This window comes from Protomyctophum parallelum, assembly GCF_964188405.1.
Source record: "Protomyctophum parallelum genome assembly, chromosome: 5".
Classification (NCBI taxonomy): Eukaryota; Metazoa; Chordata; class Actinopteri; order Myctophiformes; family Myctophidae; genus Protomyctophum; species Protomyctophum parallelum.
In genome coordinates this window covers 33,277,274-33,292,035 of record NC_139702.1, presented here as the reverse complement: position 1 = coordinate 33,292,035, position 14,762 = coordinate 33,277,274, and the positions used below count along the sequence as shown (strand labels likewise).

Below are 14,762 nucleotides of genomic sequence, written 5' to 3'. Positions count from 1 at the left end.
ATCAAAAGGTTAATCATAATTTTATTTTTTTCACCTCTTATCAGATTGATCATAAACCTTTGCTCAGTGTTGATATGAAATATTTGCCAAAACACACTCTCTATTATTACACTGGCTCTGTGAAGGCGTTGGATGTTTACAGTCATACTTCTTCATGACCATAAGGAAGTGAGAAGGCCTCAATAGGTTTCTATTGGCTGTACTCTATAGTGTTTCAGTAAAGACATGCAGACATACCCTAAACCTGATAAAAGTGCTATTCACAGTAATTAAGAATGAAGCCAAAAAGATTTCAGATTCAGATTTGTATTGAAGGGATGGCCCCTTGTCAGATGCAGCATCTCATTCTCGAGGGGGTCCCATAAAAACAAAGACATAGATACAATACAAGTATATACAGATACATTCATACACAGATAGCTTGCTCACCCTCTCCCACCCACCCCAACAACCTGCATGAGCAATTGAGCATAGGCCTTAAGGCGTATATAGATTTCTCATTTGGTGCCAAAATTGATTAACAGTGTTACACAATGGCTGATGAAATGTATCCGTTAGGGCCTAGGCTACTTAACTTCCACATTTCCAAATAATCACATCCACATTTCCTAGTAAGTGAAATGACCGTGACGTATAGTGTAGCCTAGTGGTGCAATAATTGAACTTGTGCAATGGTATACCCAGAAAATGTTGCAAATGAAGTAAAATATTTCAAACCCAGAACACGTTAAAAATAAAGTAAAATATTTCAAAAGATGTGAAATAAAGAAATAGTGGTGCTACTTCTGTGGTCTATTGGTAGAATGGGGGTGGGGCGTGGGGGTGACCCTAGAATAGGCTGTGGTATTACATTTCATATATTACTGTACTGTACATATACACATGCTATAGATCACACCCATGCCCTCCTGAGTCAGGGAGTCGTCGCAGCAGCAGTTGTAGCACAGGGTACGTACAGTGTCAACAGCCTCAGTGATAGTGTAATGCTTCTAGCCAGCTAGAAGCAAGATTGCACTATATCTACTATATATAAAAAGCTTGACACACCTTTACACACTCTTGCTTCTAGCCAGCTAGAAGCAAGAGTGTAAAGGTGTGTAAGGCTTACATTGCATTATCTCTTACAGCTAGAGACTCTTATGTACCTGTGTATTTCTCATCCGTGTCTGTCGCTTAGATTTTTGCTGATTTATGACGCTGTCACATAGTCCTAAATCAATGATATATATATATAGCAGATGTAAAAGCTTGTGGATCAGCTCATTTCATCATTTCATCATTTTTTGTTCATTCATAATGTTTGTATACGTTTCTCTTTAGTCTCGAGCTGAAAAGGTTCAGTAACACTTACATTAAGGTTCAGACCGGTTTCCCAGTGATTTCTCCGGTATATCAATGCAAGTGTTTTGGTTGCACACATCTTGGTGAGAGGAGGTGTGAGAAACTCCACCCATATTGATCAACATACGTATGGGTTAATGTGATACCATGTGTTCATTTGTTGGAGCTGCCGAAACGGGAATCATCGCTTGACGTTGTTCTTCCTCCGGTGTGTTCGTTTCTTCACTATGTTCACATTTCTTGCCTATAGAGAAAGATGTATCACTTACAATTATATAGAATTGAAAACAAAGGTGTACCGTATTGATATTTGTTCTTGTAACTGTAAGCTACTCATTTACTCATATAGCCATGCGAACTGTGTCAGCCGTGAGCATTGATAAATATGCCTGGCCTGTCATATCATGCATCTGCTCGGCTGAAACTATATACTAGACCAGGGGTGCACACCCTTTTTTGACAATAGTTGTCTCCACCAGGCCGAAGGCATGTGGGGAGAGTATGTTTTGCACTTCGTCCGTGTGTCCGTCCGTCCGTGTGTCCGTCCGTGTGTCCGTCCGTGAACAGCTAATCTCGGCCACCGTTAACCCGGTCGATGCCAAATTTTGCACACACACTCCCTGGATGCCAACCATGAACCTCTGCCCCAAACTTTCCAGAACGGCCTGTTATAGCGCCACCAGGAGGCCGCTTTGTGCAAAACAAGTTTTTTCACAGTACACCTACAGATTTTGTCCAAACATCACGCAAATTAGTACACAGTCTCTCTAGAGCCATTCAACGAAACGGGTCTTTCAGATTTCTCAGACTCCATCCTGATTGGTTAAGATTGGCTTCCAAAGTTCACAGGAGTGCTCAGTTTCAAACAAAATGCTGCAAATCATGAACACATCGCGTGATTTCCGTGAAATTGTGCACGCACATTCCCACTAGGCCGAGGACGAAATGCCACATGAACAATTTCAACTCAGCCTCAAGGTGGCGCTATAACTGGCCGAAAAGTGTTTTTACCTCTAACTGCACGGATCTGTGGATAACCTGGTGGAGACCTGTGCCCAGAAGGGCACTTTTTCTAGTTTAAATATGTGGCACTGGCATTACATATAAGACAAATGCACTTGGATGTGAAATGGAGAGGGAGAAATGGAATAGGTAGGGGTTCTTGTATTTAATTTATAATGCTATACCGATGTTTGTGCACAGCAACACTGAAAACAAAATGTTGCCTAGTGGATTTGAGCTGACATGGCGCTTTTTGATGTCAATCAATCAAGTTTCACCTTTAATTCAAGTGGCAGATGCCAAGAATTGTCTTTTATATATTTAATTGAAATATTCTTTAGGGTTGTGTCATGTGGTCTACCTGCACAGCCTTTGTGATCTACTGGTAGATCGCGATCTACCTTTTGGGTACCCCTGTACTAGACTATCAACTATCAATGATAAAGCAGAGGAAAACAAAAACAATCCACGGGAGCTCTGGAAGCTACTAAACAACCAACTAGAGTGTGGTCAGAAACTAAAAAACAGGTTTACAAACATAAACATCAAATCGAATGACACTCTCATCACTGACAAGCTTGATGTAGCCAACCATTTAAACATCTTCTTTACAAACATTGCAACAATGCTGGTTAACCACTCTGGGCGTTTTGGTGTAGAGCACATCAAAGCCTTCTACAAAAACCTAGGTTTTTAACAACTGAGGAGGTACTTAAAAAACTGAGTGCCCTCCAACACTCATATATATATGATCGTATTATTACTGAGCCACTAAAGTTTATACTGTCTCTTTGCGTTGGATGTATGTATTTCAAGCAAGTCTTGTAAGTATTGTAATTGTAAATTGCTCTGGATTAAGAGCATCTACTAAATGCCTTTGTAAATAGTACAGTAACAGTATAGTACAGAAACAGTTTTAATAGTGAATGATGTTTAAATATTTCAAATCGTCTGCCAATATATTTGAATGGTGTATACCACTGCAATGCAGTCAATGCTGTACACTGAAAAGTACGGTATATAGTATATTAGTAGTAACAAACTGAGGCTGTGTCATAAATTAAATGGAGGGGCATTGAAGATACGTTTGAATGAACTCACTGGAAAAGGCAAATGGTAATATAGCGCTGGCCGGGAGGCGATTCCGAGACCTATAAATCCATTGGCGTGTACGTTACTATGGTGTTTGTCACTTCCCAATACTGGACTTCAAAAGTATTCAACAGCTAAATACATTGTCAAAGCCCCTCTAGACCAGAAACCTAACACGTTAGCTCAGGCTAACTTCCCTGTAGTCTGTTGAGAGCATGCAAAGTGCATGCACCAAAACAGTTCAACTGGTTTGGCCAACAATCACCTGATACTACAGGCTTCAAGATATTGTATGCATCTTCTAATTTAACCTACTATTATGCCTCAGGGGAAACTCAGGGACTTTATAGAAAACATGCGCATGTACAGTATGCTGCATATCCCCTGCCACAGGTGCACATTCAAAATAGAGATATACTGTAAATTACTCTTTGGTTGACATGTTAATGTTATGTGCATTTCTCTAACCTAAATGACACACGATAAAATATATTGTAGATTATCACCAGATTCACTAGATTATTCACCCTAACCCTAACCCATACACAGTTGTTCCTTACATTGTTTTCAAATATGAGACTTTGTATGGTCCTGTTAATATTAACCTTCCAGCTACATTTTAAAAAGATGCATCATTATCAGTCCTCATGAGAGGATTATTAAGGCTAGGCAATTTTCAATCTGATGGCGTTTAATTGCAGAATACATTATTTTCCCTCTATAGGCATAAGTTCCTGTTGGACAAGCTGGTTTGCTTCAGCTTTCCCAACTCAGGGCTAACATATCACCGCGAGGCGAAGGTGAGGGTTGATTCTGGGCTCCTTTGTGCCCACAACCCCAGAAAACCTGCCTCCTCAGCCGTGAAGAGATTAACATTACTAAATTTACTATCAATGAGAAACTTCCCACTGGTGAACAGCAATATGTTGCCATCCAAGTCTGAACCATAGACTGTAAAAATATATGGACAAAGCGTTCTCCGGGTCTGATATGGACGGAAAATGAAGCCTGTCAGTCCTTGAACTGTAAGTCGCCATCTTTCTAGATCCGTTTGGGCCCAGCTGGCCATTGGCTGGCCCGGGACCGTACCCAAGTTCCCTCAGCCCTATGTTCCCTCAGCCCTATGTTCCCTCAGGCCTATGTTCCCTCAGCCCTATATGTTCCCTCAGCCCTGTTCCCTCATTCCAAAACAGACAGGGGGGGGGGGGGGGGGGGCTGTAAGGCATCAATTATACTATAATGCTACCCATACAGTAGTTCACATTACAGATACCAAGTTACAGCAATGACACTACTGGCGTCTAGTCTATCTACTTTGTTATAGCAAATGCTCCACAACAACACAGTGAAACAGTGAAACATTCCTTAAACAGTACTTAATTATCTGTTTTGAATCTCAGGTATGTTTCCATTGCATAGTTGTCTCATCAACCTAGAGTACACACCTTAATGAACTGACACCAACTATTTAAGCTACGTTGACAAACACAAAACTAGTTTAGCTTGTAGAACATCCTGTCTCCTCATGTCCCCAAGTAACACTGTCCTCTGAAAGGCCATCTGCAATAACCTAATATTAAGTATACTGCACACCCATTCACCTTTGCAGCTAAGTGTCCCTTTCTCGGACTGCAACTGTAGCCTACTTACTGTATAAGACCCATTTATTGAAATCCCAAACATGGAATATACTTGGACCATGCATTATGCCACATATAATGCCTGTCTCAGGACGGCCACCTGCCAGTATACAGTGGATAACTTCCCAGTCTTTCTGGGTAAGTTGGGTAACTATATAGCTACTTTAACCCTGAAATCCAATTTTGGGCATGTCATTATAGGCTAAGAAGAAAGGACAATTGCTGATCTACAAGGTCACAACATGCCCTAATGTGTTGTGAGCTTGTAGATCGGCTTTTCCCCAAAAATACGTTTTGATAAACTTATTTTAACATGTGTAGCGCAGTGGAATAGAGTAGACACTATGACACGTCAAGAGTCAATTAGTACTATAGGCTATACATTTGTGTTCTGGTAATATCATTGATCACTTGTTTTGCATGTCCGTGGCAAAAATAAAATATTATATATCATATAAACACAGCAGAGGCCCTTCCAGGGACCACTGGGTGCCACAGGCACACAGTTTAATTCGACTATGAATGGGCCTTTTGCGCCATGACACAGTACGTGCCCTAGCTCTTGCCCTTATATGCTCCAAAGGCTAACTGAGCTGACAGTCCTGGTCCACCTAAATGCTCCGGGGTATGCCCTATGCCCTATAGGTATACCAGGGTCAACTCACATAAGTTACCCCAACCTAAAAGTCTATGTACGTGACCTGCCTCGTCTAGAGGCGACACCCAGGACTACGTGAGTCATAGCAAGCTCTGCCACGTCCAGGTTATAGAATCTTGCAAAAAGTTGACGGAGATGACCAACTTGCAACCGTACACACGATATGGTGCAAGAGTTATAAGCCAAAACGTAAAGTGGGCTGTTATAGCGCCACCATGAGGCCGACCGATATAATTATAAGTGAATTAATTTTAGTAATTATTATGAACCTATTATTATGACGAGACGAGACAAGCTGTCAGCCAATTTCATTGGGAAGAAAATGCTGTCTGTATTACACTATACACTATTATACTTATTACACTATCACACTAATATGCACTGGTACATATCTGAACTCATCTTCTCACAGTGCGTGTCAACCACATAGCCGACACTTCTCAGCTTCAATGATGTTTTCATACCAATCATTGCATAGAAGCATCATGGTTTTGTTATGCGTACACACCCATGGCACTGTGCCAAGAGAACTTACAAATCAAACGCACGTACAGTACACGCAGTCAAGTTGTCTACAGTCTACCGATGTTAACCATCTCAAACCCACACCCTAACCTCCCACGGGGAAGCACACCTAAACCTAACCTATTGTTATGACGAGACAAGCTGTCAGCCAATTTCATTGGGAAATAAAATGCTGTCTGTATTACACTATACACTATTATACTTATTACACTATCACACTATTATACTTATTACACTATTACATTTATTACACTTGCACTTATCGGATTGAGGGAACATAGGGCTGAGGGAACATAGGGTCTGTTTTGGAATGGGGGAACATAGGGCTGAGGGAACATAGGGTCTGTTTTGGAATGGGGGAACATAGGGCTGAGGGAACATAGGCATGACCCCGCTGGCCCAGACAAAGAGGCGGGACTTCCCCCCTTCTTCGTTGGTTTTTATTTTGACTGAACGGGGGGTGGCTCCCGATCATAAACTGTAACGGTAGCCACGCCCCTCAGAACATACGAGACTTTATTTATTTTTTTAATAAATGGGACCATAATTTTCCAAAAAGAATATTATGACATGAGAAATTAGACTTTAAACTAGTGACTGGAAGCAGAAAGTATTCATGACCATGTTTATTAAGGTAATACAGTCTAGGTGAAGTTGGGCCCAAATACTTCTATGGGTTTTTTGGGGCCACAACAGGCCATTATATGAACTTTCAGGAAGTCCCAATTTCCTTAGTGGCTTCACAAAATATCTGTCTGACTGCCCCCCTACAAATGTTTTCTGAATCCAGTTTTCTAAAAACAGTTTTCTAAAAAGCTAATGTTGCTCAGTGGTGCTCAAAACGTTTTCATGTCAAGGACCCTCAAAATTATATGTTTTAGGCTACGGACCCCCATCTCAAAACATTTTGTTCCAGGGACCCCCAGAAGAAAATATTTGATTTAGAAATGTTCGCTTTAAAAATATAAAGATTCAAAGATTTTCACACATTTGTTCTTTTTTTTTAAGCAGATCTACAAGCTCATAGTGTGGCACGAAGTAGCGCCCTATGAGCTTGTATATCTGCCATTTTTGAATAGCCAAAGTAAATAAAGTAAAAATAATGGTTAAACTGGTTGCACAGATTCTTTCCCGGTTATAATGGGTCAATATAATCTTGCTGGTCGATCCTGATTTTGATTGATCCAAAGCTGAAGCTAGAAGTATCTCACTGTTTAAATTTTGACCACCTTTTTTTCTCACAGATTTATTGTTATTCTGTCAAGTTGAACCCAGTGCTAAGATATATACTAAAAGTAGTTAAGACAAGTTCAAGTTAAGAAACATTTACCATTAATTACGCTTAAATGTAGTATTTTATGTACTTCCGTAAGCTTGATATTTTCTTTAAGGACACATACTGTATCACATCACTTCAGCACACATACCACCAATACCCAGACAGAGATGTGTTTGTGTGCTTACCATTAGACTGCCTTTTCCTCCACAGCAATACTATCAGGAGTCCTACAATCAATGAACCAATGACCACGACAGGAGCTACTATATTGGACGCAGCAACCTTTCCATCCTGGACCATCTCAACAGCTCCCTCATGACCTGAAAATGTTTAAAAGCTGTTTTAGGTTTTTAACGAAAAGGTAAAATCACACCCGTGTGAACTGAGTGGTCTCTCTCTCTCTCTCATTAGCTCTCTCTCTCTCTCTGTTTCTGGCACAACAGCGCCCCTACTGGTACTCATACTGGTGCTCATTAACGTCACATACACATAGGTGAACCAACACATAAGGTGAACACGGACATTGCTGTTCTTTGGAGTGGTTGCACCACTCAAAAAGATGCATGTATACCTGCCAGACGAGTAGGATACAGGCTGAAAGGCATGCATTTACATTCCAATGGGTGATTGAGGGTTGCGCTCTACCGCAACAGCCAATCAGCTGACCATTAATACTGTAGCTCTCAGGTCTTGGAGGACAGGCGAGGACAGGCAGAAGCCCTCTGGCAGGGATTGTACTTTGTTTTTCTGTTTTGTTTTGTAGAAGAAAGACAATCTCTCTCTCTCTCTCTCTGAGGAGTGAGGACCATAGACTGTAAAAAATATGGACAAAGCGTTCGCCGGGTCTAACATGAACGTAAAATGAAGCCTGTAATAATATGGTAATTCCTGATGTAAGTCGCCATCTTTCTAGATCCGTTTGGTACCAGCTGGCCATTGGCTGGCTCCGTTTTGGACCAGCTGGCCATTGGCTGCCCAGACAACGAGGCGGGACTTCCCCCCTTCTTCTCCGTTGGTTTTTATTTTGACTCGAGTGGGAGGGGAATCCCGATCATAGACTGTAACGGTAGCCACGCCCCTCAGAACATACGCGATGTTTTTTTTTCTTTATGGTCATTTTTTAAATTAATGGGACCATCATTTTCTAAAAAGAATATTATGACATTAGAAATGAGACTTTAAACTAGTGACTGGAAGAAGAAAGTATTCATGACCATGTTTATTAAGGTAATACAGTCTAGGTGAAGTTGGGCCAAAATACATGGGCCTCTATGGAGCTATGGGGCTTTTTGGGTCCAGTCCAGCGCCACAACAGGCCATTATATGAACTACCGATTTCAAATGAGGCTTCACGAAATATCTGGCTGACTGCCCCCCTGGTGAGGACACAGCAATGTCCAATTATCCATTTGAAATGCATACAAGCACTGATGGATAGTAACTTGTGACTATTTCAAATTTCCAATACTTTGTATTCAGTACTTCTACTCAACACCTCAGAGGCAAATATTGTACTTTTTACTCCACTACAAGTATTTGAAAACTTATTTAGTTGATTTTGATTATTATTACAAAACATGAATTAACCACTTCAGCCCTATAAACGTAGGGCTTATCTAAAAATAGGCTCACAACATGAATGCAACGTGTTGTGAGCTGGTAGATCTGCTATGTTCCAAAGGTTTTTTTTTAATCTTGTGAAATGGGACATTCTGCATATTGAGTACCTTAAGTATTTTGATGCCAATACTTTTGTATGTTACTCAATCTTGAACACTGGACTTCCACTTCCACTTTTCTACATTTCAGTATTGGTACAAATATTCAAGAACAAAAACATGACCACAAAATGTGCACTGGTACAGGTAGGCTGTACACAGCTTGCACTAGTGTTAACAGATCATGATATGGTTAATGGTTAATCAAAACATTCATCTAAGAAAAGTTCTTTGGCAAACTGTTGGATGTAAATACAGATAGGGCTGCAGTTTGTCATGGGTTGGAGATTACCAATAACCCATGAAGTGCCATCACACCTATTTCAGTTGAATTCTATTAAATGTAACCTTTGTGTCCAAAATAAATGAATCTACCTCCTGTCCTATGACACTGTACTATTGCATAAAGACAGTGTCAAGCTATCAAACCCAGAAAAATCCAATAAAAACATACTTTTGGAGGATAGATTAAATGTAGTCTCTCCTTCTTTGTCTCCATTGGCGTTGTACACTTGACATGTGTACTGGGAAGAAGCTGAGTTCTTCAAAGTCAGTTTACTGGTGAGGTTAAAGCGCCAATCATCCATCGGTGTAACCTCCAGTTTAGAGCTGCTGGTCCATTCATTTTTCTCCTGATCGAACCATTGAATTGTACCGTTTGGGTAACCACCCTCAGAGTTACAAATCAGAGAAGTGTCTGTGTCCTTCTCCGCTATGATTACTGGTGCACTATATTTGGCTGCAAAGAGAAAGGCATGAGGACATTAAAGACAACAGTGACAATTTATAACCACCCTCCAGCCCCACTGTGTGAATATGGACAATATGGGGCTCTCACCTGTGACACTGAGGTTGGTTGTGATGGTGTCTTTTCCACTGTCTGTCATCACTGTGCATTCATACTCTCCAACGTCATTAATCTGAGTGTCGCTGACCAACAGGGACACATCCCTGGTTGTGCCAGTCAAGTTGTCCACAGAAAACCGAAAACGTGGTTCATTCGGATGATCTTTGCCAAAAACAACTAATGTTTTTTTATTCCCCGTTTTCTTCCATATCACATATGTGATCATTGCATCTGATGCTTCTTCTGTAGGATTGATGCCACATTTAAGGACAGAATCCTGGCCATATTGACCAAGGTTCTTAGATGTACAGTCTACCTTTACAAAGGCTGTAGAGTGAGATATAACAAAGAAAGAAAGGAAAAAAATATCGTCAAGTAAACTAACAGCAACATGTCAAACAGTAAAATGTCAGATTGGAATTCTGGAGTTCAGGACAAAAAGCAATCATTACCTGCACTGACAGGTACGATGGCCAAAAGCAGCACACATGTTCCAAACACGGAGGCCATGATCTGTAGTGAAAGAAGGTTAGTTGTTTATGTACATTGAAATAAGAGATGCATGTCGTAAATATCTCTGCCAGACTGTTGCCCCACAAGAATGGTTGTCAGTGTCGCCAGATTTTGCAAGAGAAATAAGCATTTTCAAATCATTTTGAAAAAAAGCAAAACATTTTGTATATATTTTTTAACGTTTTAACAACATAAATCTGGTATGGGTGTGCCGGGCACAAAATAATTTTTTTGATAGGGGGTCTGTGGTCTAATACAATAAGTTGGGGGTCCTTGAACATTTACATGAAAATGAGAGTAACCACTGTTTTAAACAACATTAAGACAAAAGCCCAAATAAGCAACAATTAAGCGACCCACAACAACCAAATAGCCTACCAACCACCTACCAAATTATTTTCGCTCCTATGCCACCAAAATGTGGAACGCCCTACCAACAGTCATTAATTAAAGGTATATTCAGTGATTTCACTCAAAAAACCTTAGGTTTCGTTTTTGGCTGTGGGACCCAGCCTTTCGTCCAATCAGGATAGAGAGCCAAAAACAAAACCTACGGTTTTTTTGACCCCCAGGGGTTAACTGGGGACAGGGAGGAACTCCTTATATGGCCAGCACACTCTATAGTAGGGAGGATTATCACAACTAAACAAAAGAATAAGTGATATTTGAATTAAGTGAAATCACTGAATATACCTTACCTACCTAAGACATGTGAATCCCTTGACTTCAAAACCACTCTCAAAGGGCACCTATGGGCGGCTGCAATTCGAAACTGGCCCCCGTAAAACCTGAATCCCCCATCCACCCTTTTTTCACCTCATTTGTTTGTTTCACCTCAGTTTGTCTCAGAACAAAAATACATCGCATGGATGCAACTGGGACGTATCCTCAGCGATGTATCCCAAGGTCATCGGGGTTTCGGGTCTTGCGAACATCATACCCCTCACTCGGGTGACCCAGCCGGGGTGATCAAGTCCCGACTTACGTCCCAGTAGCTATACCCTCGATCAGACCCTCAGGGCTGTATTTTGCGTGTATTCGTCTTAAGTACCAGGTCTTATTCTTAAGAGGCGTGGTCAATGCTCTTTGGCCACTCAGAATAGCCAAATGGTATTGATCACGCCTCCAGGTCTTAAGTTAAGTAATAAGACCTGGTACTTAAGACACGCAAAATACAGCCCTCACTCAGTCTCTAATGTTATGATGAATTGAACATGGTGGGCCCTAACAAGTGTAATACTTTAGGTGTCGTCCACAGTTAAGTTTTGTATTGAGTTGTGCTTGAAATGTAGCCTACTGTAATTCTCCAATTTGTTAATAAATTCGTCAATCAATCAATCAATCCAATATTTACAAGAAACTTTACAGAAAAACAAGCCCAAAAGTCGCTTATTATAAGCAGACATGGCAACTGGTAGTTGTGTGGTTACCAGAACCCGCCTCGTTTCTCATAAATGCATTTCACTTCAGCGTCTACTTTCACTTAAATGTATTTTTTGACAAACAATCCATGAGGGTCCTGATCCTCCCGTCCTGATCAGGACGTAATGCGGGAACCGAATCATATGATTCAAGAATAAACTAAACGTCACTAACATTAATTATTTTCACAACAATATAATATGTTATAGGCTATAGCCGGTGAACATGTTAGCGCAACCTATAGGCTTAAATCATTCATTTTGTAGCATTCATTCTGGCTTGCCAGGCAGTTTATAATACATACGCTTATACTTCATTTTGCTGCATGCTATATCCTAAACAGCTGTACTAACATGACATTTTTACTTAGGCTAGGCTATACACTACATATATGTGATTGTGATACTGTACAGTAGGCCAGGCCTACAAACATATTTAAAAATAAAAGTAAATAGGCAGGTCCATTGGGGAGGCATACTATGATCCGACGGAGCATTGCTCGGTCCGAGGTGCGCTGGGGGTCGGGAGAGGGTTGGGGTAGTGTCAAAAAAGCAGACCTTGTATTGAACTGTAATTTCTTTTACTTTTTTCTGCAAATAATAATAATAAAGTATTCAACCAAAATCTGACCGATAAATAAATGCATAGATACCTTGCAAAGAAGTGAACGTCAAGATTAAATAATTAAAGCAGGGCGTCCAGCTGTCCAGCCAGGCATGCAGGGTCACGTCTTTGTCTTTTCCAATCCACACGAATTCTAGCCTCGGTCCCAGGCTTACTTATCTGCAGACTGCACGGATTCAGGCTGACTTGTGAGACTCTAGAAGACTGCGTGGTCGTTGAGTAGTTCACCATGCAATTATGTGCTGCTGCCTGAACTTTCACTTTCGATTATAGCCTAGCTCACTGTGCGTAGTGCGCTATTGTTTGTTTTAAGGGCTGTTGGCTATAGGCCTAGGGCCATTTACAGAGTGCAGTTCTAGTTATTATAATCTTTATGTAGCCTATGCATTTTTGAGGCTACAGCTTTTGTCCTCACACGTCTCAATATTTGCCATTGACAATTAAATCAATCAAACTTTATTTATATAGCACATTTCCAACAAAAGGCAGACCAAAGTGCTGAACAAGAAAAAATACAACATGACATTGAAGGCAAGAAAATAGAAACAATAAAATGTTTACTTATGTCGTATAATTCCATGAACCAAAAGGTACTATTATCAACAAGTCAGTGGACTGTCTCATCAGACTACTTTGAGATACATGGATTCCTCTGTAAGCTCAGAGGAATGTGTTTACACTTCACACCAGGATCCGAAGCCATTGTTCTTTTTTTATAATTTATATTTTTTGTCCCACGATTTTGTAACCCATTTTTCACCCTTGTGTCAATCATCCTGTGATGTGATCCTGGGCTCTACACACCCTCCGCCAACCTAGGGAGAGCAACTCATGCTTCCTTCATGCTTGAGTGTCCAAGTTGCTCCTTTACACCTGACAGGGGGGAGTTTCCCTGGTTGGACGTAGCGCGTGGAAGGAGCACGTTATTCCAACCAGTTCCTTTCCCCTCCATCAGGCGTCCCGGCTGGCCAGGGGGAGGCAGTTTAGAGACCAGGATTACGGCATGTTTTTGTGAGGGTACCTACCCTAGGGGACACGGGGAGAACATGCAAACTCCACACAGAAAGGCCCTTTCGCCAACCCCGCCTTTGGGTATGGGCACTGATGACGCGGAGGAGGAAACACGCCGCCAGCACCCACAGCGCCTCGAGCGGGAATCGAACCCAGGACCTTCTAGCTGTGAGGCGACAGCACTACCAACTGTGCCACCGTGCCCCCCCCGAAGCCATTGTTCTCACTATGTTTGAAGCTCGCTACCATGGAGTGAAGTCACCAGCTGCCCATTTCTCTTACTGATTTAAAACTATGCCACAGCTAAACTTAAAGAAGGACTTTCAACAAATCTGTCATGAAACTATTATTAAGTGAGTGCAACCTGTACTGATTTAAAAGGTACTATGAGACTATAAGATTATAGTGTTTGTTACTGGGTCAAACTGTTTTAATTCACTTCTTCTGTTCTGTTCCATTTCAGTTCTGTTATATTTAACTATGTTCATTAGAGTGTTCAGTTTCATCTAGGACCGGTTATGTTTTAACTACAATTTGTCATTATATCTTTAAAGTAGTCATCTGTTGCTTTAGTGCAAAGTTAAAACTAATCCAAGTGTCTCTGCCAGAGAGGCCCGCCTCTGTAACCCTGAAAACCTGAATAAGCTAGTAGCCCAGATTTCATTGGTCAAAAGAGTCAGGAAGTGCCTAGTTCATCTACTGGAGAGGAGGGATCAGACCTGAAGTATATAACACCTTGTATTTCTTGTGAACTTCGAACGAGTCTTCATTTGGCTCCCACTAGGCTGGTTGGAACAGACGATCGGCATGTACCTTTGAGACATGCTTGCTTTGTAGCGATTGACTCTCTTGTGTTTTACCAAATAAACGCTGAGATCTGGAGAAACCTTTGTCCTGCTTTTCCTCTTCACTCCTCATGCGGACGACACACACATCGGTGATTTTATACAACACGTACATAAAGAGAAACAATAAAAATAGGGAACTCAAGTGCAATTAAAAGCAAGGGAGAACAGATGGGTTTTGAGTAGGGATTTAAAAACAAGTAGGGATTTAAAAACACCGATTGACTGGGCAGATCTGATAGTGA

General features: G+C 41.1%; 1 protein-coding gene across 1 annotated transcript; it reads right to left on the bottom strand.

The window, feature by feature from the left end:
- Positions 1-1,328: 1,328 nt before the first annotated feature.
- Positions 1,329-12,872, bottom strand: LOC310859099 (V-set domain-containing T-cell activation inhibitor 1-like). The gene is made up of 6 exons (XM_083765478.1): positions 12,690-12,872; positions 10,555-10,615; positions 10,094-10,429; positions 9,710-9,994; positions 7,723-7,857; positions 1,329-1,585 (listed from the first exon to the last, which is right to left on the bottom strand). Exons 2-6 carry the CDS (start codon positions 10,610-10,612, stop codon positions 1,476-1,478), a joined length of 924 nt encoding a protein of 307 aa, XP_083621604.1. The 5' UTR covers positions 10,613-10,615; positions 12,690-12,872; the 3' UTR covers positions 1,329-1,475.
- Between the last annotated feature and the right edge of the window lie 1,890 nt (positions 12,873-14,762).

Bases quoted from the DNA above. Each gene is read 5' to 3' on its own strand.
- LOC310859099 (XM_083765478.1), bottom strand. From the start codon at position 10,612: ATGGCCTCCGTGTTTGGAACATGTGTGCTGCTTTTGGCCATCGTACCT. The intron at 10,430-10,554 runs GTAATGATTGCT...CTCACTCTACAG, and splicing joins CATCGTACCTGTCAGTGCAG to CCTTTGTAAAGGTAGACTGT. The intron at 7,858-9,709 runs GTATGTTTTTAT...AAACATTTTCAG, and splicing joins ATTTAATCTATCCTCCAAAA to GTCATGAGGGAGCTGTTGAG.